This window comes from Rhinatrema bivittatum, chromosome 8, assembly GCF_901001135.1.
Source record: "Rhinatrema bivittatum chromosome 8, aRhiBiv1.1, whole genome shotgun sequence".
Lineage (NCBI taxonomy): Eukaryota > Metazoa > Chordata > Amphibia > Gymnophiona > Rhinatrematidae > Rhinatrema > Rhinatrema bivittatum.
This window is the reverse complement of record NC_042622.1, coordinates 170,860,215-170,883,542: the sequence shown is the minus strand read 5'-3', so window position 1 is coordinate 170,883,542 and position 23,328 is coordinate 170,860,215. Positions and strand designations below refer to the sequence as shown.

The window sequence follows — 23,328 nt, the reverse complement described above, 5'->3', positions numbered from 1 at the left end:
AAAATTCATCCCTGTGGGAGGTACATGATATCTGAAAAATATGACATTTGACAAGGTAACTCTAGTTTTAGTTGATGATTGTTGTTCCTACAGCATATGATGTTTTTAGCAGAAGGGCTCAGAACAATTTAAATATCCTGTTCCTGCCCCAGCACCTCTAAGAATTTAGTGAAAAAAGCTTTAGAGTCTAACTTTTGCCTTTCATTATCCTTTGCCCTTTTCACATTTTTCACTCTGCATGTAAGAATGCAGATTACTAACAATATGATATGAATGACTTTGAGGTGTAACATTTATTCCTTGCATAGATTCATTCATTAGTTTACAATAATAGAGATTAGGAATTCATTTCAGCTACAGTAAAGAAATATAGCTATTAATTTACAGAGAAAATGCATGTTAAGCAAGTAATGATGGCAGTGCACTGTATAGTCCCTCTGATTAACATAAAAAGTATAGGAGGCGCGTCTGCACATGGTTCTGTAACTTTGACTAATGTGTGTACATTACTACCCAAACATGGTAAGGGAAGGGCTGGCTTCCAGTAGGAGTGCCACTTTGGTAACGCCCATGCACAGTGACGAAATCTCCCAAGAGTTGTTAGACAACTGTAAACATGCTGTAGTTCACTTCTGACTTTGGCAGAGCAGTCTGTTGGAGAGAAATCCGTACCTTTTTGTTTCTGATGTCTCCCAGAAGCAGTCGTTCAAGACCATTGCTGGTTTGGTTTGCAACACTTCCTTAAAGACCCGTAGTGCGATGGCCTCCTGCCATGCTGATCACGAGCTCGCTCCTGTGCGAAGGGTTGCTATCTTTGGAGGGACTCATGGTAATGAGTTGTCTGGAGTGATGCTGGTTAAGTACTGGCTAGAGAATGGAGCCGAGATCCAAAGAGCAGGCATGGAGGTGAGACCTTTTCTCACCAATCCAAGAGCAGTGCAGAAATGTACTCGGTATATTGACTGTGACCTGAACAGAGTGTTTGACACTGAAAATCTTAGGTAAGAAATACTCTTCTTTCAGATATTGTTTTAATGTCAAAAATGCTAATTTCTTTGAGTGCTACGAGATGACAAATATTTATGTGCATCAGAATTTTATAATGTCAGTGTGGGGGTTATTTTCAAAGCCATTTACCCACATAAAGCCCAGTTTTATGGGTGCATATGGCTGTTATAAAATTGACCTGCGCTCAGTGTATGTTAAAGCACACATGTAACTCGTTTCTTTTGTGCACTTTTTCCACGTACTGAGGACAGGTGTTCTGGGAGGCAGCAAGTGGCACTTGCATTATTTTAGGTTTTAAAAAGTTTGCACACATAACTTACTCCCTGCAAAGAGGAAGTATAATTTTACACCAGTGAATGTGTGTGTGCACTCAGCCAATTACTCGACGAGTTTCAAAGTGAATTTATACATGCAAATTTGCTTTGGTCTGTGTGCAATGTACACTAGGGATGTGAATCGTTTTCTGACGATTTAAAACAATCGTCAGATATATTTTAAATTGTCAGAAATCGTTAAGAGTCGCGATACAATAGAAATTCCCCCGATTTATCGTGAAAAATCGTAAATCGGGGGAGGGGGAGGGCGGGGAAAACCGGCACCCCTAAACCCACCTCGACCCTATAAAACGAATCCCTTACCTTCCCCCACCCTCCCGAACCCCCCCCAAAGCTTTTTACGAGTACCTAGTGGTCCAGTGGGGGCATGGGGACCGATCTCCCGCTCTCGGTCCATCGGCGCCATTTTGGCTGCCACTCAAAAATGGCGTCGATGGCCCGATAAAAAAAAAACCCACCCGACCCTTTAGAAACTACCCCTAAGCTTCCCCCACCCTCCCGAGCCCTGCAAAACATTTTAAAATTACCTGCTGGTCTAGTGGTGGTCCCGGGAGCGATCTCCCGTTCTCGGGCCGTCGGCTGCCACTCATAAAGATAGCGCCGATGGTCCTTTGCCCTTACCATATGACAAGGTACCTGTGCCATTGGCCGACCCCTGTCACATGGTAGGAGCACTGGCTGGCCGGCGCCATCTTTAAAGATGGCTGCCAATGGCATCGTAAAGATGGCCGCCGCCATCTTTAAAGATGGCCGCCGCTGTATTTAAAGATGGCGCCGGCCATCCAGTGCTCCTACCATGTGACAGGAGCTGGCCAAAGGCACGGATACCCTGTCACATGGTAAGGGCAAAGGGCCATCGGCGCCATCTTTATGAGTGGCAGCCGACGGCCCGAGAACGGGAGATCGTTCCAGGGACCACCACTAGACCACCAGGTAATTTTAAAATGTTTTGGGGGGCTCGGGAGGGTGGGGGAAGCTAAGGGGTCGTTTTTAAAGGGTCGGGTGGGTTTTTTTTTTTATCGGGCCATCGGCGCCATTTTTGAGTGGCAGCCAAAATAGCGCCGATGGCCCGAGAGCGGGAGATCGGTCCCCGCGCCCCCACTGGACCACCAGGTAATCGTAAAAAGTTTTGGGGGGGGGGGGTTTGGGGGGGGGGGGGAAGGTAAGGGGTTAATTTTAAAGGGTCGGGCCTCACTAAAAAAAAATAACGATGTGAATCGGAACCAATTCCGATTCACATCACCCACGATCAGATTTTTTCCCCCCTCTAGCCGAACCCGATCGTTAAGACGATCGGGCACACGATTCACATCTCTAATGTACACACAGAGGGTGATGTTCAGATGATAGATAGCTAGATAAGTAGGCCTTATCCAGCTATCTAGCAACAATTGAATATCCGGTTATATTCAGCAGCCACTCTGTTAGCCCGATAAGTTGTGGGTGGGCAATGGGTGGATTGGAACAGCGCTATTTATAGTAATATTCAGCCTTAGATGGATAACTTATCCATCTAAGTAGCAATTTCTATGGGGATATTCAGCAGCATTTTTCTGCTGCTGAATAACCCATCTAAGCCAGATTTGTCAATCCGGTTAACTTAGATAATCAGCTATCTTTTGAATATCTACCCCCTCCCCCGAGTTGACTCTCTATGAAGGTAATTTTATAATTTTATAATAGCTTAGGGATATAGATATATGATAGAGGTGTCTAAAATCATGAGAGGTCTAGAACCGATGGATGTGAATCCGTTATTTAGTCTTTCAGATAATAGAAAGACTAGGGGGCACTCCATGAAGGTAGCATGTGGCTCATTTAAAACTAATCGAAGAAAGTTCTTCACTCAACGCACAATTAAACTCTGGAATTTGTTGCCAGAGGATGTGGTTAATGCAGTTAGTGTAGCTGTGTTTAAAAAAGGATTGGATAAGTTCTTGGAGGAGAAGTCCATTACCTGCTATTAATTAAGTTGACAAATAATAACCACCGCTATTACTAGCAATGGTAACATGAAATAGACTTAGTTTTTGGGTACTTGCCAGGTTCTTATGGCCTGGATTGGCCACTGTTGGAGACAGGATGATGGGCTTGATGGACCCTTGGTCTGACCCAGTATGGCATGTTCTTATATTCTTATGTAGGGAGGGCCATACTTTGTTTATCCTAAATTTTCAAGGCAGACTTACGTACATAAAATGAGGTGACAGAAATAAGTCTGGGAGCCGGGACCAAAACCCCCAATCTGTTCTGACTACCTTCCTCCAGTTTGATCATGGCACGAAATTATACAAGTCTCAACAAGATTAATTCTTGACTTTTCCACTATTACTGTCCCTTTTACCTTGTTCACCCAACTGACAGACCCTGCTTAAAATGTTACGATTTATTGCAACAAGTTTTTTATCTGACTCAGTTACTGTTAAATGTTTACTGTCAAATGTAATTGGTTGTTGTACATGTAAACCAGGGTGAAGGCACCTAGCCATACCTCGGTATAAAAAAACCTTTAAATAAAATAAATAAATAAATAATTGGCAGTACAAGTTGCAGCTTTATTCAAACAACAATATATATATATCAGTTAAAAAAGTTGTACCCGAGCTGTGTAATCAGTACCGGGGGTATGTCCCCAATTTTTGCCACCCACCGTGAAACCGAGCAAGGCCACGATCCTCTCCAGCCAGCCTCTTGCCTTGCTACCAAGCAAGTGAGTCACACGTCTGAAGCATAACCAAACCCTCCATTCGCCATAAAGGTGTTCCCTTGTCAGCCACCACTATCTTGTTACCACTATTAGCTCGGGTACCTGCCCTTGCTGTGACAATATAAATGACAAGTTATCGTCTAACAAACATTGCATTTTGTCAAGAAAAAATGACTGTATACAAGGACTGGCTACCCCCATGCAACTGAGGAAAAATCATACCCAAACTCCACCAAGCTTTAAACATCAGACATTTAGCAAAATGTTATATAATTATATGAAACCATATGGGTGGGTGGGGAAAAGAAGGGAAAGCGCGCTGGACCATGGATTAAATAGCGCTCAAGGTGTCATCATACCTGCACCAGCATCCCCCACTGCTCAAGTCATCCATTGCTCCCAAAACATCACTGGCACGCTGGGCAACGAAGGAGGCCAAAGCCATCAGAATGTATCAGTGTGGAGAGGGAGTCCTGATGACACCCATGCCCGTCCCCAGGTTGGTTGCGGGGCTCCATGCACGAGCCCGCACATTTTTAGGTAGATTTACTTCGAATTTAAGAATGTTTGCTAAACAGAAAGTTCAGTTAGATTCTGAGCAATATGATTGGTATTCTTGGAAGATAATGTTTATGCTGCCTTTTTTTTTATAATACATAAATTAAAGTATTTAGCTTCTCATAGTCTTCACAGTGGATAAGATATTTATTGTCAGTGGATAACCCTGGCACATTAACTATTGGCTAATGCCCTATCCATTATGGATAATTGCTCAAGTCCTCCAAAAATTTTTTAGGAGGGTTACTGCAAATCTAAAAAGATCATGTTACCTGCAGTAATTCCTGAAGAGATTGTAGTGTGTCCTATTCCTGTCAAACTGCTACAAGCCCAGATGGCACTCAGGGATGTCTGTTTGTTTTTTCTAAAAATCTTACTTCTTCCCTTGCACCTCACACCAGAGAACCATCATGCACAGCCTCCAGTATTTTTCTCAGTTCCATCCCAATTGCATCTCTTTTGTGTATGCCAAGATCTGTAATGATCTCTTGTAGTTAAAAAAGCAGGATGCAGCTCTCAAACTCATTTTTATTGTCTGATATGATGTTATAAGCTGCTCTGGATCCTTTTAGGAGGAGGGTGGAATAGAAAAATGTAATGTGAATATGAACATAAATAAACACTGCAGTAACCATAGGAAGCCATTATTTTGGAAGGAGGAGTAGTCCAGTGGTTAGAGCAGCAGACTGAAAACTAGGGAAGCCAGGGTTCAAATTCTGCTGATGCTTCTTGTTTCTTTGGCCAAGTCACTTCACTCTTTATTGTTTTAGGAACAAACTTAGGGCCCGATTTATTAAAGCTTTTTCTTCCATTCTGTGTCTATGAGAAAAAAAAAACTTTGTAAATTATACTGTTAGATTGTAAAACTTCTGGGAACAGAGAACCCCAGGGTTCTGAAAAAACAAAAAAAAATTAAATTTAAGACCTATTACTAGTAATTTAAATTCTATTATTAAAATCGTTCATAGTATCTGAGAATTGGAGGGTGGCCTATGTAACTCCGATATTTAAAAAGGGCTCCAGGGGTGATCTGGAAAACTATAGACTCGTGAGCCTGACTTCAATGCCAGGAAAAATAGTGGAAACTATTCTAAAGAACAAACTCATGGTTTAATGGGACACAGCCAGCATGAATTTAACCAAGGGAAGTCTTGCTTCTCAAGTCTGCTACATTTTTTTGAAGGAATTAATAAAAATGGGGCAGATTTTTCTTCTTACGCGCGCGGGGTACATTTGTGCATGCTACCCTGCGCGCACAAATATACACCCGTGCGCATATTATAAAATCCAGGGTCAGTGCGTGCAAGGGGGTGCACACTTGTGCACCTTGCATGCGCCGAGCCCTAGGGGAGGCCCAGAGGCTTTCCCAGTTCCCTCCGAGGCCGCTTCCTTCCCGTATCTAACCCTCCCCCCAGCCTTACCTAAATCCCCCCCCCCTACCTTTTGTCGCTGCCAGTGCGCGAACCTCCAGCAAGGCCACTGTGCTGGAGGATTCGGGATCGCCCCTGGAATGCCCATTTTTGAAAGCCCCGGGACATACATGCATTCCGGGGCTTGCGCGCACTGCCAAGCCTATGCAAAATAGGCTCAGCGCATGCAGGGGTAGATTTGCAGATAACACAAAATTATTCAGAGTAGTTAAATCACAAGTGGATTGTGATAAATTGAAAGAGGACCTTGTGAGACTGGAAGATTGGGCATCCAAATGGCAGATGAAATTTAATGTGGACAAGTGCAAGGTGATGCATATAGAGAAAAATAACCCATGCTGTAGTTACACGATTTTAGATTTCATATTAGGAGTTCCACCCAAGAAAAAGATCTAGGCGTCATAATGGATAATGCATTGAAATTGTCAGCTCAGGGTGTGGTAGCAGTCAAAAAAGCAAACAGAATGTTAGGAATTCTAAGAAGGGAGTGGTGAATAAGACAGAGAATGTTATAAAGCCTCTGTATCGCTCCATGGTGAGAACACATCTTGAATACTGTGTGCAATTGTGGTTGCTGCATCTCAAAAAAGATATAGTTGCACTGGAGAAGGCTCAGAGAAGGGCAACCAAAATGATAAAGGACATGGAAGGCTTCCCTATGAAGAAAGGCTAAAGAGGTTAGGACTGTTCAGCTTGGAGATGAGATAGCTGAGGGGATATATGATAGAGGTCTATAAAATCATGAAGGGATTTGAATGGGTAAATGTGATTCGGTTATTTACTCTCAGATAATACAAGGACTAGGGGGAACTCCATGAAGTTATCAAGTAGAACATTTAAAACAAATTACTACTTTTACATATCAGAGAAAATTCTTTCACTCAATGCACAATTAAGCTCTGGAATTCATTGGGGCACTTTGATTCAGGGAGAGTTAACTCCTCTTGTTAGAATTTATCACTTATAAGGTCTAAAATTCTTTAAATGATGTCAATTTTACAATGAATATTCCTGAATGTTTCTGTAACACCACCACCCAAACCCCAACCTACCTCCCGAAAACTCACCCCAAATCAAAGTGTCCCCTTAGAATGGTGCATATATTGAGTGTCAGGCTGAACTCGCCCTCTCTCACTTGAGATGAGTATTTTAAAACCCATGCACATACTTTATAAAATAGTGTGTATCTTTGCGCACGGCGAGATATGCACATTTATTGGGATCTATTTAATGTTTGGGTTCTTGTAACCTGGATTGGTCACTGTTGGAAATAGGATGCTGAGCTTGATGGATCAGAACTTTGAAAATACAGTGGGCGTGTGTAAGCTGACTTGTGCGCTCATCCCCTAGTTGATGCACACTCCAGGCATTTAAAATTCACTTTTTTGATTTATTTTCCATTCTGTATCAACAAGAAAAAAGTTTAGTAGATAAGTCTAAGTTTTAAAACACATGCTGGTCCCCAAACCATAGCTTCCTATGACAAATTATTTATTTATTTATTTATTTTTATTTTTTCTATACCGATGTTCCTGTATACAATACATATCGCACCGGTTTTAATACATATTACAGGGTTTAAAAAAATATACAACAGTTGCCTTTTAATTCTATATTCCATAAAGAAATATCCAAGAGAAAACTGGTCTGGTTAATTATTGTCTTTTTTAACCAATGTTAATAGTAAACAAGTGACTGAAGATATGTTGTACGAGGTAAGAAGGGCCCAGGAAATCAATTCAATATTTGGCCCCAAAGGTAGTGATGATGCCTATGACCTTATATTTGATCTACACAACACAACTTCTAACATGGGTGGCACTCTTATTCTTGAAGATTCAAATGATGACTTCACAATCCAGATGTTTCATTATATCAAGGTAAAGTAAGAACTTATCTAAAGTACTTGTCCAATTTACAGCTGTTTTTGTACTGGAGGAATACTCGCAGAGAAACAGCAAAGGGAATTGCTCAAAAGTCAGACCTCAGAGTTCCCCTTTTTGCTACAGTAATCTTTGGCTTTATTTTGTTGAATAAATCTATGGTTTACTGCAGGGGTCGGGAACCCGTGGCTCGCGAGCCAGATATGGCTCTTTTGAGGGCTGCATCTGGCTCGCAGACAAGTGTCGCCATACTTCGCGGTTCCCCGCTGACCCAGCTGCTCCCCGGTCCTCCGCCGCCCGGGCTTAAAATGCTGTCAGCCCGGGCGGAACACGGCAGGACAGCTGGAGTCAGCGGCACCGGCGTTCTCTCTTCTCCCCCCCGCGGCCCGGAAGAGGAAGTGGAGAGCATCGGGTGCCTGCGCGGGAAGAAGAGACTACACTAGCGTGGTCTCTTCTTCCGCGCAGGCACCCGATGCTCACCACTTCCTCTTCCGGGCCGCGGGGGGGAGGAGAAGAGAGCACGCCGACTGGAGTCATCCGGGTGCCTGCGCGGGAGTCATCGGGTGTCAGCCGGGTGCCAGTGCTGGAGTCATTGGGTGCCTGCGCGGGTCTTCCCGCGCAGGCACCCGATGCTCTCCACTTCCTCTTCCGGGCCGCGGGAAGAAGAGAGCACGCCGGTGCTCTCTTCTTCCCGCGGCCCGGAAGAGGAAGTGGAGAGCATCGGGTGCCTGCGCGGGAAGACCCGCGCAGGCACGCTAGTGTCCAACGGGAAGAAAACTGCAGCGCGGCTCGGAGGAAAATGAAAATCTTCAACCGCGGCCGATGGGACTCCGCCTTCGCCTCCGCGAGGGCTGAAAATGAAGGAGGTTAGCGTTGGGAGGTGGCTGCTGCTGCCGCGAGTTCCCGGGGGGGGGGGGGGGGGGAAGGGAGAGAGAGAGTGAATGAATGAGCGAGCAAGCATGTGTGTTTGAGATCCTGTGTGTGTGAGTGAGAGATTGCATGTATGTGAATGATTGAGAGCCTGTATATGTGAAAGAGAGTATGTCTGTGATTGAGATCCTGCCTGTGAGAGAGAGAGCATGAATGTAAGTTTACCATTGGGAACCTGTATGTGTAAGTTTGTAATTGAAAACCTGTTTGTTTGAAAGAGTATGTGTGTATGATTGAGATCCTTTGTGTGTGAGAGAGATCATGTGTATGTATGATTAAGAGCCTGTGTGTATAAGTAAGAGAGAGATCATGTGTGTCTGTGTCTGATTGACAGCTGGTTTAGGTGATGGAGCATGTGAGTATGTGATTGAGAGCCTGTGTTTAAATGAGAGAGAGAGACCATGTGTGTCTGTGTGATTGAGAGCTGATTTAGGTGAGGGAGCATGTGAGTATGTGATTGAGAGCCTGTGTTTAAATGAGAGAGAGAGACCATGTGTGTATGTGTGTGATTGAGAGCTGATTTAGGTGAGGGAGCATGTGAGTATGTGATTGAGAGCCTGTGTGTAAATGAGAGAAAGAGAGGACATGTTTGTAAGCATGTGAATGAGAGTCTGTGTGTGAGAGAAAAAGACAGCATGTATTTATGTGATTGAAAGCCTGTGTGTGTGTAAGCGTGAAAAGATAGACAGCATGTGTGTAAATGTGTAATTAAGAGCCTATATAAGTGAGAGAGAAAAAACATTTGTATATGTGAGTGACTGAGAGCATGTGTGTATAGGTGTGTCATTGAGAGCCAGTGTGAGAGAGAGCGCTGGTATGTGACTGAGAGAGGAGAAAGTTCCAAGCAAACCACCCCACCTCCTGCTAATTCAGAACAATCTCAGGACACCTGGATATCAAACGTTCCCAGGTATGCAGAGCAAAAAAATTTTTGTATCCTTATTATTTTTCATTACTGGATCTTTGTGTCTGCTATTTTGAAATATTTTGTTGGTATCTGGAAATGTTTTATATGAGTTTTTAATTATTGGATATTCCACTCATCAGCTGTTTCGAAATATGTTCTTTTTGTTAGTACAGTTTTACTGCTGATGATTTTATATTTCTTGATTTGTTTTATAAGGATGTGTGATGTTTCTTTTTTCCTTTGTTACACTGCATACAGAGACTCTGGCTTGTTGCAGTTTCCAATTCAGTTTTTGTCTGCATGCTTCTTGTTATGCGTTTTGGTCTCTTTATTCTATGTTAGGTGAGGGACAGCACGTGATTCAGGTGAGGTTTTCTGCTGGCGTGTAGTTTCTGTGTAGGACTCTATAGCAGCCTGACTTGGTCCGTTTTCCTAATAGGAGATGTATTGGTGTCTTAAGGCCTGGTGTAATATTTTCAGAGACTTATTGTACTTTAAAAGTGTGATCTTACATAAAATGCACACATTTACTTGTATTTAGTTTTAAACATATTGTATGGCTCTCATGGAATTACATTTTAAAATATGTGGCGTTTATGGCTCTCTCAGCCAAAAAGGTTCCTGACCCCTGGTTTACTGTATAACTGCTTCCATTTCAAAGTGCTGAGCCAACAAATGTGCAGGTGTGTTACTTCGCCAATTTTGATTTGATTTTTTTTTAATATCCCACTTTTCGGCACTTCAAAGCGGATTACATTCAGGTACTTTAGGAATTTCTTAGACAAAGGTCTTTCTCATTGGCTTATTTTGCCTTGTGTGTGCCTGTCTTCTTTAGCTTGTGTCATGTGGGAGGGAATGTAGGTGAGATTGAACTGCAGATAAGAGTTTGCATCTGCTCAGCAGTGGAAGTGAGGTTGCAGTATAGGCTAATAGATTGCAAGGCACTTTCTATATATATTTCCCCACTAGTGTATGTTTTGTATGTTTATGAGGTCATTTTCAAAGCTATATCAGGGTAACACAGTGCTTTTCTCCCAGGACAAGCAGGATGGTGGTCCTCACATGTGGGTGACATCAGGATGGAGCCCAGTTACGGAACACTGAGCATGCCCCTCACCCTGCATCCAGCAGGGGTCCCCCTTCAGTCTCTTTTTTTCCGCGCAGCAGTAGCCTCGTGGATCTTGGAACTCTGAGAATTTCGCAACTTTTTCCTCATGGAAATTAACTTTGAAAATGTAAAATTTTTACCCTATCCCGGGATCCCCCATCGACCACTGATACCCATTGATGCCGGTAAGTTTACCTCATCCCTCGCGGTCGGTTCCTGGCAGTCCATTTTCATCGGTGCCTGATGGCCACCGACCGTGCGCTGCCTATATTTTAAAAAAATTATGGCAACCGGGTTCCGTAAGTGCCCAAGCACGATGTGGATTACGGACCCTCACGATGTGTGTGTTTTATGTTTAGCACCGTTCACAATGTCCAACAGTGCACTAACTGTGCCCAAATGACGCCAAAAGGCCGCAGGGCCTGCTTGGAAAAGATGGAGCTTCTCTTTAAGCGAGTATCTCCATCTAATCCAGCTAAAGCAACACAGAGTCGTAAGTCCTCATCGACTCCGTCGAAGTCTCAGCAACATCGAGTCAATGACTTTCCTTCACCATCCTCAGTACGTTCGAAGGCATCAACGTCTTCTTCTTCGGTGCCGGAGAAGATCCAGACGGAGCATCGAGAGAACCAACGTTACCGAGACATTTCGATTGATGCCTCCACCAGCAAGCCATTGACATCGAAGGAACCACCGACAAAGAAGTCCCGGGGAGAAGGGGCCCCATCCCCTTCTGAACCCAGGACATTGAGGTGTTCCCCACTGGCATCGGTGCTGGGAGCCGAGACTCCACTAATACATGTGGACCCTCTGGCAATGCCTTCTGAGCCTCCACCCCCAATAGCTGTGCCACCGATGCCAGCTTCTAGGGAGGAATTGGACAGGATAGTCCAAGAGGCAGTTCTCCAGGCACTTCGAGGATTCCAGTCTCCACCGGCACCAATGCCTACCATGCTGGCATGCTGGCTCCGTTGTTTGACCGTCTCGATGTCCTTATTGGTGCATTGCCATCTGCACTGCTTCCTGCCATGCCATTGGCACCTCCGAGATCACCGATACCGATATCCTCCGATGAGGAACAGAATTTACTGATGCCGGAGCCAGTTCCAGGACCATCAGGTCTCCTGCCATCCCGACGTCCATCAAAAGCACCGATGCCATTGATGCCTTCATCGCCTCCATCCTTTCCATCGGTGCCACCTCGACATCCGGTTGGATTTGGACTAATACCTCCATCTAAACGCCCTCAAGATGCTGGAGATGCACCTTATGATCCATGGGGTGATTCCTCTGACACTCAAGACTCGGATGAGATCCTGTCAGAGCCTTCACCCCCAGAAGATCTTACATTTGCTAACTTCATCAAGGAGATGGATGAAACCATCCCTTTTAAATTACAAATGGAGGAGGATGCCAGGCACAAAATGCTAGAGGTGCTACAATTTGTCGATGTACCTAAAGAGGTTATGGCAGTTCCAATTCATAAGGGGCTCCTTGATCTGCTACAACGCAACTGGGAACACCCAGGCACAGTTCCACCAATAAATAGAAAAACTGATGCCATCTACTTAGCCAAGGCAGCACTGGGGTTTCAAAAAAGCCAACATTCCAACCAATCTGTTGTTGAGTCTGCTCAGAAAAGGTTCAAAAGATCTTGACCTCATACTTCTGCCCCTCCAGCTAAAGAACAAAAGTCCTTGGACTTTTTTGGACACAGTTTTCCATGGCTCCATGCTATTGACATGGATAGCAGCTTATCAGCTTTATATGATGTAATACTCCAGGAATCTTTGGAAAAAGGTCCAGGAATTTTCTGAAAGCCTACCGGATGAGTATCAAGAAGGCCTTAACTCCATCCTTCAGAAAGGTCTAGATGCTGAAAAGCATGAAGCAAGGGCAGCATATGATGTTTTTGACACTGCCTCAAGAGTGCCAGGCGCTGGGCATGGCTCAAATTGGACCTATGCCAGGAAGTCCAAGAGAGGTTATCAGACCTTCCATGTACCAGAGATAATTTGGTGACAAAATCCAAGAGACAGTTACACAATTAAAACACCATCATGACACTTTGCGTCAACTCTCTTCTCTTCCTTTGGAATTTCCAGCCAAGGCCAAAAGGTCTTTCAGACGTGATCCTAGAAAATTTTCCTATAAACATCGGTACTATCCGCCTCCGTCCCATGCTCGGCAGACCAGAGCTTCCCAGAGAGGCCAGCCTAGACAACCCAGGGCTCCAAAAGCCCAACAGGCCCGCAGGTGGGTCCATCATCGGGTTTTTGACTTTTCTACAGAGCAGAAGCCAACCTTCAAATTTCCACCATTCCAGTAGGAGGGCGCTTGTACATTTTCCACAACATATGGCGCACAATTACTACAGACCAGTGAGTCCTTTCTGTGGTGAACCAGGGTTACCATCTAAACTTCCTCACCCTACCACCCAACTCCTCTCCTTGTCCGGTGGTAGCTTCCATCAGTCACTCTCTGCTTCTCGAGACAAAGCTCTTGACTTATGCACTCCAACGCCGTGGAACCGGTGCCTCGACTGCAGTGGGGTCAGGGGTTCTACTCTCGGTATTTTCTAATACCAAAAGAATCAGGAGGCATTCGTCCTATTTTAGACCTGCGTGCCCTAAACAAGCACCTTTGCAGAGAAAAGTTCAGAATGGTAACCCTGTCTCCTACAACAAGGAGATTGGCTCTGCTCTCTAGATCTCCAAGAGGCCTATGCCCACATTGCCATATACCCACCTCATTGGAAATATCTAAGGTTTGTAGTAGGCCACCATCATTACCAGTACCGGGTGCTACCATTCGGACTAGCGTCAGCACCCCAGGTATTTACGAAATGCCTCGCAGTCGTCGCAGCTCATCTCCAACAGAACGTTCACATTTATCCATATCTAGACGATTGGCTCAGAGGCCCATCCTGGCAGGAGGTGCTCCACTCCCTCCATTTCACCATCCGCCTACTTAGGATTCCTAATCAATTACCAAAAATCACATCTGTCTCCTTCACGCACCCTTTCATTCATAGGAGCAGATCTAAACACTCTCCAAGCCAAAACGTTCCTCCCAAACAACCGAGCTTGCTCATTAACAACCTTGGCCAAAGAGGTGCAGACGCATCAAACAACCACAGCTCGTCTTCTGCTAATCCTCTTGGGTCACATGGCATCTACAGTTCATGTCACGCCAATAGCTTGACTGGCCATGAGGATAACACAGTGGACTTTAAAGTCCCAGTGGTCCCAGTCAAGTCAACCCATGTCCCACATTGTCCAAGTCACCAGCCAGCTATGTCTCTCACTAGCTTGGTGGACAAGGGAGTCCAATCTTCAGACAGGATTACCCTTCCAGTCGCCAGAACCTCAAGTTACTCTAACAGATGCATCCAATCTGGGTTGGGGAGCACATGTCAACAACCTCCAAATCTAGTGAACCTGGTCCAAACAAGAAGCAAAGCACAAGATACATTTCCTGGAGCTTCGAGCAATTCGATATGCCCTACTGGCTTTTCTCGATTGCCTCTCCAACAAGGTAGTTTTAATTCAGACCGACAACCAGGCAGCGATGTGGTACCTCAACAAGCAAGGGGGCACAGGCTCCTTCCTTCTATGCCAGGAGGCGGCACAGATCTGGGCCTGGGCTCTCTCCCACTCCATGCTACTAAGAGTGACATACCTGGCAGGCGTGGACAATATGATAGCGGACAACCTCAGACGAACCTTTCATCCCCACGAATGGTCCCTGGACCCCACTGTAACAAACAAAATTTTCCACAAGTGGGGCCGCACACATAGACCTCTTTTCATCAGTTCACAACCACAAAGTGGACAACTTCTGCTCTCTACACCACAGCCACAACACACCACCCCGAGATGCCTTCACCCACTCGTGGACAATGGGTCTTCTGTATGCCTATCCTCCACTTGTCAGCAAGCTTCTCGTGAAGTTACGACAGGACAGAGGCACAATGATCCTCATAGCCCCTCACTGGCCATGTCAGGTTTGGTTCCCCATCCTCCGCAATCTCAGTCCAGCAACCAATTCGCCTGGGCACAGATCCAACCCTGATAACTCAGAACGGGTGGTTGCGTCATCCGAACCTTCGTGCCCTATCTCTGACAGCTTGGGTGTTGAAAGGTTAATCCTGCAATCTCTCAACCTCTCTGACAGTGTGTCCCAGGTCCTCGTAGCTTCACGAAAGCCTTCTACTAGGAGATCATATTGTTCCAAATGGAAAAGATTCTCCATATGGTGCGCTACTAAGGAAATAGATCCTTTTTCCTGTCCCATTCCAAAGTTCCTGGACTATCTTTGGTATCTCTCGGAAGCTGGCCTACAGACTTCCTCCATCTGTGTACACAGCGCCATTTCAGCTTACCACAAAGATATAGGAGATGCCCTGATCTCAGTGCAACCCCTGGTTGGGCACTTTATGAGAGGATTGCTACAACTAAAGCCTCCATTGCATCCTCCTGTTCCAATGTGGGACCTTAATGTTGTTCTAGCACGACTCATGCGACTGCCATTCGAGCCTCTGCATTCCTGCGAGCTTCGACACCTCACTTGGAAAGTACTCTAACACATCAGCTCGCAGAGTTAGTGAACTACATGCACTGGTAACATACCCACCATATACCAGATTCCTTCAAGATCATGTGGTACTCTGCACACACCCTAATTCCCTGTATCTACCTGGATCAGTCCAGACCATGGGTTGAGCCTCCTGTTCAGCAGATGGAGACAAACCAAAACTGTGAGGGTATCCTATATCAGGACAGAGCCTACCCTACACCCCTTCAGTATTCGTCTGTCTCCAGCAGGTGCAGGCAGCTGAACCTATGGTTCCCTTTCTTCTTGTTCCCTTAGTTTTCCCCGAGGGGATTTTCTTTACTTTTGGTCTGGATCAAGCAAGTATTAAATTCTTGTTTAAAGAAAAAAAAGGTACGAGCAGGGCTATATTTGTTACTAGGGATGTGAATCGTTTTTGAATGATTAAAATTATCGTCAGAGAATTTTAAAATCGTCCTAAATCGTCAGAGTGCACGATACAATACAAATGCCCCCGATTTATCGTCATAAATCATCCTAAATCGTTAAATAGGGCACGGGAATTATTTGGGGGAGGGCGGGAAAACCGGCACACCAAAACAACCCCTAAACCCACCCCGACCCTTTAAAACCAATTCCTTACCCTCCCCCACCCTCCCGAACCCCCCCAAAATGTTAAATTACCTGGTGGTCCAATGGGGGGGGTCCCGGCGCGATCTCCCGCTCTCGGGCCATCGGCGCCATTTTGGCTGCCACTAATTAAAATGGCGCCGTTGGCCCGATAAAAAAAAAAACCCACCCGACTCTTTAAATCGACCCCCTTAGCCTCCCCTACCCTCCCGACCCCCCCAAAACCTTTTAACATTATCTTGTGGTCCAGGGGGGCCTCTGGGGACGATTTCCCGTTCCCAGGCATCAGCTGCGCTAAAATAAAATGGCGCCGATGCCCCTTTGCCCTTACCATGTGACAGGGTATCCATGCCATTGGCCGGCCCCTGTCACATGGTAGGAGCACTGGATGGCCGGCGCCATCTTTACTCATCAGCCACTCTATAATAGGGGCTGATGAGTAAAGATGGCCGGCCATCCAGTGCTCCTATCATGTGACAGGGGCCGGCCAATGGCACGGATACCCTGTCACATGGTAAGGGCAAAGGGGCATCGGCGCCATTTTTTTTTAGCGCAGCTGATGCCTGGGAACGGGAAATCGGCCCCCGAGGCCCCCCTGGACCACCAGGTAATGTTAAAAGGTTTCGGGGGGGTTGGGAGAGTGGGGGAGGCTAAGGGGGGTCGATTTAAAGGATCGGGTGGGGTGTTTTTTTAGCGGCGCGGGCCTCCCTAAAAAAAAAATTAGCGATGTGAATAGGAATCGGAAACGATTCCAATTCACATATCTTAACGATCAGATTTCCCTCCCCCCCCCCCCACCAGCCGAACCTGATCGTTAAGACGATCTGGCACACAATTCACATCTCTATTTGTTACTTGTATTTGTTACTTTAAGAACTGTGGACAGCTCTGGCTGCGTGCAGAGTTCAGTCGCTGCCTCTGCTAACCGACGTCAGCCCTGCACAGTTCAGCTGTTTTACTTTAGCGATTTTTTTTTCTTCAGCGCTGATGCCCCATTCCAGCACCTATAAAGCATGTGGAGAGTCTGCCACACGTTTTTCCCGCGGAGGCCTCTGTTCAGGGTGCCTACCGGGTGGGGAGGGTCCCTCATCAGTCCCCTCGCCCACAGCGACCCGGGGGCGAGTTTCCCGCCGCGTGGCCAGGCCGTTCCCGGCCCAGAAAACCACAGGAACAGCGGCCATCTTGGAAGCAGGCTCAAATGCAGAATCGGATGTGCAGGAGGAAGGTGAGCCCGATTTTTTAGTTTCTCCTCTGGATTTGAGCCCCCCTCATGCCCCGGAGGGGGTGCCTGACCTTTCCCTAACCCCCTCCTACCCCTCCCCCCCGGGAAGTCTAAGTCTTAAGAACATAAGAACATAAGAAAATGCCATACTGGGTCAGACCAAGGGTCCATCAAGCCCAGCATCCTGTTTCCAACAGTGGCCAATCCAGGCCATAAGAACCTGGCAAGTACCCAAAAACTAAGGGGCGGATTTTCATACTCCGCGAATAGGCCTACTTTTGTTTGCGCTCCAGGCGCAAACAAAAGTACACTGGATTTTAGTAGATACGCGCGGAGCCGCGCGTATCTGCTAAAAACCTGGATCGGCGCGCGCAAGGCTATCGATTTTGTATAGCCGGCGCGCGCCGAGCCGCACAGCCTACCCCCGTTCCCTCCGAGGCCGCTCCGAAATCGGAGCGGCCTCGGAGGGAACTTCCTTTTGCCCTCCCCTCACCTTCCCCTCCCTTCCCCTACCTAACCCACCCACCCGGCCCTGTCTAAGCCCCCCCCTTACCTTTGTCGGGGGATTTACGCCTCCCAGAGGGAGGCGTAAATCCCCGCGCGTGAGCGGGCCTCCTGCGCGCCGGGACGCGACCTGGGGGCGGGTCCGGAGGGCGCGGCCACGCCCCCGGGCCCGCCCCCGGAACGCTCCCGACACGCCCCGAAAACACCGCGCGGTTCGGGCCCTCCCCCGACACGCCCCCCGACACGCCCCCCCCGAAAACCCTGGGACTTACGCGAGTCCCGGGGCTCTGCGCACGCCGGTAGGCCTATGTAAAATAGGCTTACCGGCGCGCAGGGCCCTGCTCGCCTAAATCCGCCCGGTTTTGGGCGGATTTAGGCGAGCAGGGCTCTGAAAATCCGCCCCTAAGTCTATTCCATGTAACCATTGCTAATGGCAGTGGCTATTCTCTAAGTGAGCTTAATAGCAGGTAATGGACTTCTCCTCCAAGAACTTTTCCAATCCTTTTTTAAACATAGCTATACTAACTGCACTAACCACATCCTCTGGCAACAAATTCCAGAGTTTAATTGTGCGTTGAGTAAAAAAGAACTTTCTCCGATTAGTTTTAAATGTGCCCCATGCTAACTTCATGGAGTGCCCCCTAGTCTTTCTACTATCCGAAAGAGTAAATAACCGATTCACATCTACCCGTTCTAGACCTCTCATGATTTTAAACACCTCTATCATATCCCCCCTCAGTCGTCTCTTCTCCAAGCTGAAAAGTCCTAACCTCTTTAGTCTTTCCTCATAGGGGAGTTGTTCCATTCCCCTTATCATTTTGGTAGCCCTTCTCTGTACCTTCTCCATCGCAATTATATCTTTTTTGAGATGCGGCGACCAGAATTGTACACAGTATTCAAGGTGCGGTCTCACCATGGAGCGATACAGAGGCATTATGACATTTTCTGTTTTATTCATCATTCCTTTTCTAATAATTCCCAACATTCTGTTTGCTTTTTTGACTGCCGCAGCACACTGCACCGATGATTTCAATGTGTTATCCACTATGACACCTAGATCTCTTTCTTGGGTGGTAGCACCTAATATGGAACCTAACATTGTGTAACTATAGCATGGGCTATTTTTCCCTATATGCATCACCTTGCACTTATCCACATTAAATTTCATCTGCCATTTCGATACCCAATTTTCCAGTCTCACAAGGTCTTCCTGCAATTTATCACAATCTGCTTGTGATTGAACTACTCTGAACAATTTTGTGTCATCTGCAAATTTGATTATCTCACTCGTCGTATTTCTTTCCAGATCATTTATAAATATATTGAACAGTAAGGGTCCCAATACAGATCCCTGAGGCACTCCACTGTCCACTCCCTTCCACTGAGAAAATTGCCCATTCAATCCTACTCTCTGTTTCCTGTCTTTTAGCCAGTTTGCAATCCACGAAAGGACATCGCCACCTATCCCATGACTTTTTACTTTTCCTAGAAGCCTCTCATGAGGAACTTTGTCAAACGCCTTCTGAAAATCCAAGTATACTATATCTACCGGTTCACCTTTATCCACATGTTTATTAACTCCTTCAAAAAAGTGAAGCAGATTTGTGAGGCAAGACTTGCCCTGGGTAAAGCCATGCTGACTTTGTTTCTCCGCGGAGTTTGTGCTTCTTATGCACATGTCTTATTTAGCCAGCTTACAGCAGGAGGAAGATCCATCCCTGGACCCCTCCCCCACCAAAAAACCAGCAAATTTCTCCTCCACAACCTCCGAAGGTGCCGGAGGGCTAGGGTTCGGTTAGGGTGGTCCCAGGGGTCCCGCTGCCTCCGGATCCACCACCGGTCCATATTCCAGATCCGGATGTTGACCTGCTGCTTCCTAACCCCCCCCCCTCGAGGGGGACGATCCTCGGGTGCTATGCTTATTTCAAAAGGAGGAACTAGAACTGCTCATGCCCTTCATTTTGCAGGAACTGGGAATTGAGTTGCCCCCGGTGGATACGGTTACGGCCGCAATGCCTGCCAACATGGACCCGGTCCTGGCGGGACTTAGGGCTCTTCCATGTACTTTTCCTTTTCACCCTATGCATAAGCTGATGCTCCTTAGGGAATGGGAGTCCCCTGAGGCGGGACTCCGAGTGGGGAGGGCTATGGACAAGCTCTACCCCCTTCCTGAGGACTGCTTGAATCTACTTAAAATGCCCAAGGTAGATTCCTCTCTCACAGCGATGAGGGCTCTAAATGATGTCCAGGACCGCAAGTTGGAATTTTACCTCAAATGCATATTTGAGTTCCTGTCCTTGGGAGTTCAGGTGACAATCTGCGACAGTCTCATGCAGCGGGCAAGCCTCAGGTGGGTTCAACAATTACTCAGCACCCAAGACCTCCCGTCTGCAGAGGCGGAGCTGGTGGATCACTTGGAGGGAGCGATTGCTTATGGGGCGGATGCCCTTTATGATCTTCTGCGAGTGCAAGCCAAGGCACTGGTCTTCGTGGACTCGGCCAGGCGCCTCCTCTGGCTGAGAAATTGGTCTGCGGACGCCTCTTCCAATGCGCAGTTGGGAATCCTTCCCTTCAAGGGCCAGTTGCTTTTTGGTGAGGACCTAGAGCAACTTATCAAATCCCTGGGAGAAAATAAGGTTCATAAGTTGCCGGAGGACCGCCCGAAAAAGTCTAAGTCCTTCTTACCCTCTCGCACTAGATTTAGGGGGCAAGGCCATTTTTCCACCAGGGCAAGGGGCTTGTTCCCCAGGGGTAATGCTTCCCGATCTCAATCCTGGCCTCATTCCTTTCGGGGACGTCGGCCTTTCAGGGATAGTAGCCAGCAACACTCGGTCACCAAGTCCTCCTCTCAGTGAGATGGGGCCGGCTCATTCCTCTGTTCGAGACTTAGATGGACGATTATCTCAGTTTCTTGGGGAATGAGCCACCATAAGGATGGACCAGTGGGTCCTAGAGGTGATAGAAAAAGGCTACGCGTTAGAATTTGCTCGAGACCTACTGGATCTTCACCTGATCTCCCCCTGCTGAAGTCAAAAGAGGCCTGCGGTCAAACAAACAGTGCGCAGGCTGCTGGAACTGGGGGCTATAGTCCTAATCCCAGTGGAAGAACAAGGATCAGGCCAATATTCCATCTATTTCATCGTGCCCAAGAAGGAAGGCTCCTTTCGTCCAATTTTGGATCTCAAGCACGTCAACCGGGCTCTTAAGGTTCCCCATTTTCGGATGGAAACCTTGAGGGTGGTGATAGCGGCAGTTCGATCCGCGGAATTCTTGGCCTCGCTCGATCTGAGCGAGGCCTACTTACACATCCCGATTTGCTGCGATCACCAGCAGTACCTTCGGTTCGAGATACTGGGCCAACATTTTCAGTTTTGAGCACTCCCCTTCGGCTTGCCCGACACCGTGCACTTTCACCAAGGTAATGGTAGTGGCGGCCACCCTGTGTCGAGATGGAGTCCTAGTCCATCCTTACCTGGACAATTGGCTCATCTGGGCCAAATCAAAGTCTCTTTGCCAGCTGGTGGTCAGCAAAGTCCTGTCATGTGTCATCAACTTTCCCAAGAGCAAGCTTCAACCCTCCCAGACATTGGAATTCCTGGGGGCGCGATTCGCCACTCGAGTAGGCAAGGTGTTTCTTCTGGAGGACTGATCGCTCAAACTCAGGGGCCAAGTGCGCAATTTTCTCTCTCTTGCCTGCCAACGGCCTGGGATTATCTCCAGGTTCTGGGGTCCATGGCCTCCACCATCTATCTGGTCCCCTGGGCTTTTGTGCATATGCGTCTGTTACAGAAAGCCTTGCTATCCCGCTGGAAACCAGTATCTGAACAGTTTCAGACGCCCCTGCCGCTCTTCGAGTCTACTGTCGCAGAACTGCAGTGGTGGCTATTGCCTGCCCGTCTTCAGAAGGGGATGTCCCTTCTGACACCGCAGTGGATCGTGGTAACAGTGGATGCCAGCCTCTCCAGCTGGGGAGCTGTATGCCAGACCCAGTCTGCTCAGGGGTCTCCGACCCAATCTCGCAGGCACATCAAGCGACTGGAAGCTTGAGCGGGCCGACTGGCTCTCAAGGCCTTCCTTCCCCTACTCCTCCACAAGGTGGTACGGGTCCTGTCAGACAATTCCACCACTGTAGCCTACATCAATCGACAAGGGGGCACCAGGAGTCGCCTAGTTGCTCTGGAAGTCAGCAGGCTCTTCGCATGGGCGGAACATCACCTAGAGTGCGTAGCGGTGTCCCATATTGTGGGGAAGGAGAATGTTCAAGCAGATTTCCTCAGTCGCCAGAGGTTAGATCCAGGCGAGTGGGAAATGTCAGATGCAGCGATGAACCTGATCATCCGCAGGTGGGGTCCCCCTCACTTGGATCTGATGGCCACTATGACCAATGCGAAAGCTCCTCAGTTCTTCAGCCACAGATGAGAACATTGCGCAGAAGGGGTGGATGCCCTGGTCCTTCCCTGGCCCCGCAACATTCTTCTGCACGTGTTCTCTCCCTGGCCGTTAGTGGGCAGTGCTCCGAAGAATCAAACTTCATCACGGGCCTGACATTCTAGTGGCTCCGGAATGGCCTCGCAGACCATGGTTTGCGGACCTCGTGAATCTGGCCACGGATGGTCCCCAACGCCTCAGTCATATTTCCCATCTTCTTCAGCAGGGTCCCTTATTTTTTGATCAGGCGGATCGCTTCTGTCTAGTGGCCTGGCTTTAGAACGGCAGAGATTGAGAAAGAAGGGATGTAAGTAAGAAGTTATATCGACTCTATTGTGGGCCAGGAAGCCGACTACCCCGCTTGCTTATGTCCGAGTATGGAAGATTTTTGAAAATGCGTGTGTTGCCTCAGGTATCTCGGCTTGTAAGGCTCGGCTTGTAAGGCTTGTACGTTTCCCAGGTCCTTTTTCTCCAGAACAGTCTCGCCAAGGGGTTGTTGTTCAGTTCCTTGCGAGTGTAGGTCTCCGCTCTCGGTTCCCTCTTAGGCACCATTGATGGTTATTCAATGGCAGCTCATCCGGATGTCGTCCGTTTCCTCAAGGGAGCCAAGCACTTGAATCCTCCCGTCCGGGTTACTTGTCCTTCGTGGAGTCATAACTTGGTTCTCTGGGTTCTCTGCGAAGCTCCTTTTGAGCCCTTAAGGAGGGCTATGCTCAAGGATTTGACTCTCAAAACCGTCTTCTTGGTGTCCATTTGTTCAGCCAGAAGAATCTCAGAGCTCCAAGCATTGTCGTGCAGACAGCCTTTTCTATGTTTCTCAGATTCAGGTCGTGTCTTCTTTTCATGTCAATCAGTCCATGGAACTTCCGGCTTTTTCTTTGTCAGAAGTAGCAAATACAGCTGGGGTGATCTGCGGTGCCTCGATATGAAACGGGTCTTGCTGCGTTACAAATGAGTTCCGGGTCTCTGACCACTTGTTTGTTCTGTGGAGTGGGCCAAATAAAGGGGTAGATTTTCAAAAAATGCGCGTTCGCGTACTTTTGTTGGCGCACCAGTCGCAAACTTTTGTGACTGGCGCGTATCTGCTAAAATCCAGGATCGGCGCGCGCAAGGCTGCCGATTTT

At 47.4% G+C, this 23,328-nt stretch overlaps 1 protein-coding gene across 1 annotated transcript in view; it reads left to right on the top strand.

Annotated features, from left to right (window-relative positions):
- Window positions 1-584: 584 nt before the first annotated feature.
- The window catches only part of ASPA (aspartoacylase), an 83,687-nt gene continuing 60,943 nt past the window's right edge, over window positions 585-23,328 (top strand). The window contains exons 1-2 of the mRNA XM_029611356.1: window positions 585-1,001; window positions 7,723-7,918. Coding sequence (XP_029467216.1) covers window positions 760-1,001; window positions 7,723-7,918 — 438 coding nt within the window. The 5' untranslated portion in view covers window positions 585-759. The remainder of the gene's footprint in view (window positions 1,002-7,722; window positions 7,919-23,328) is intronic.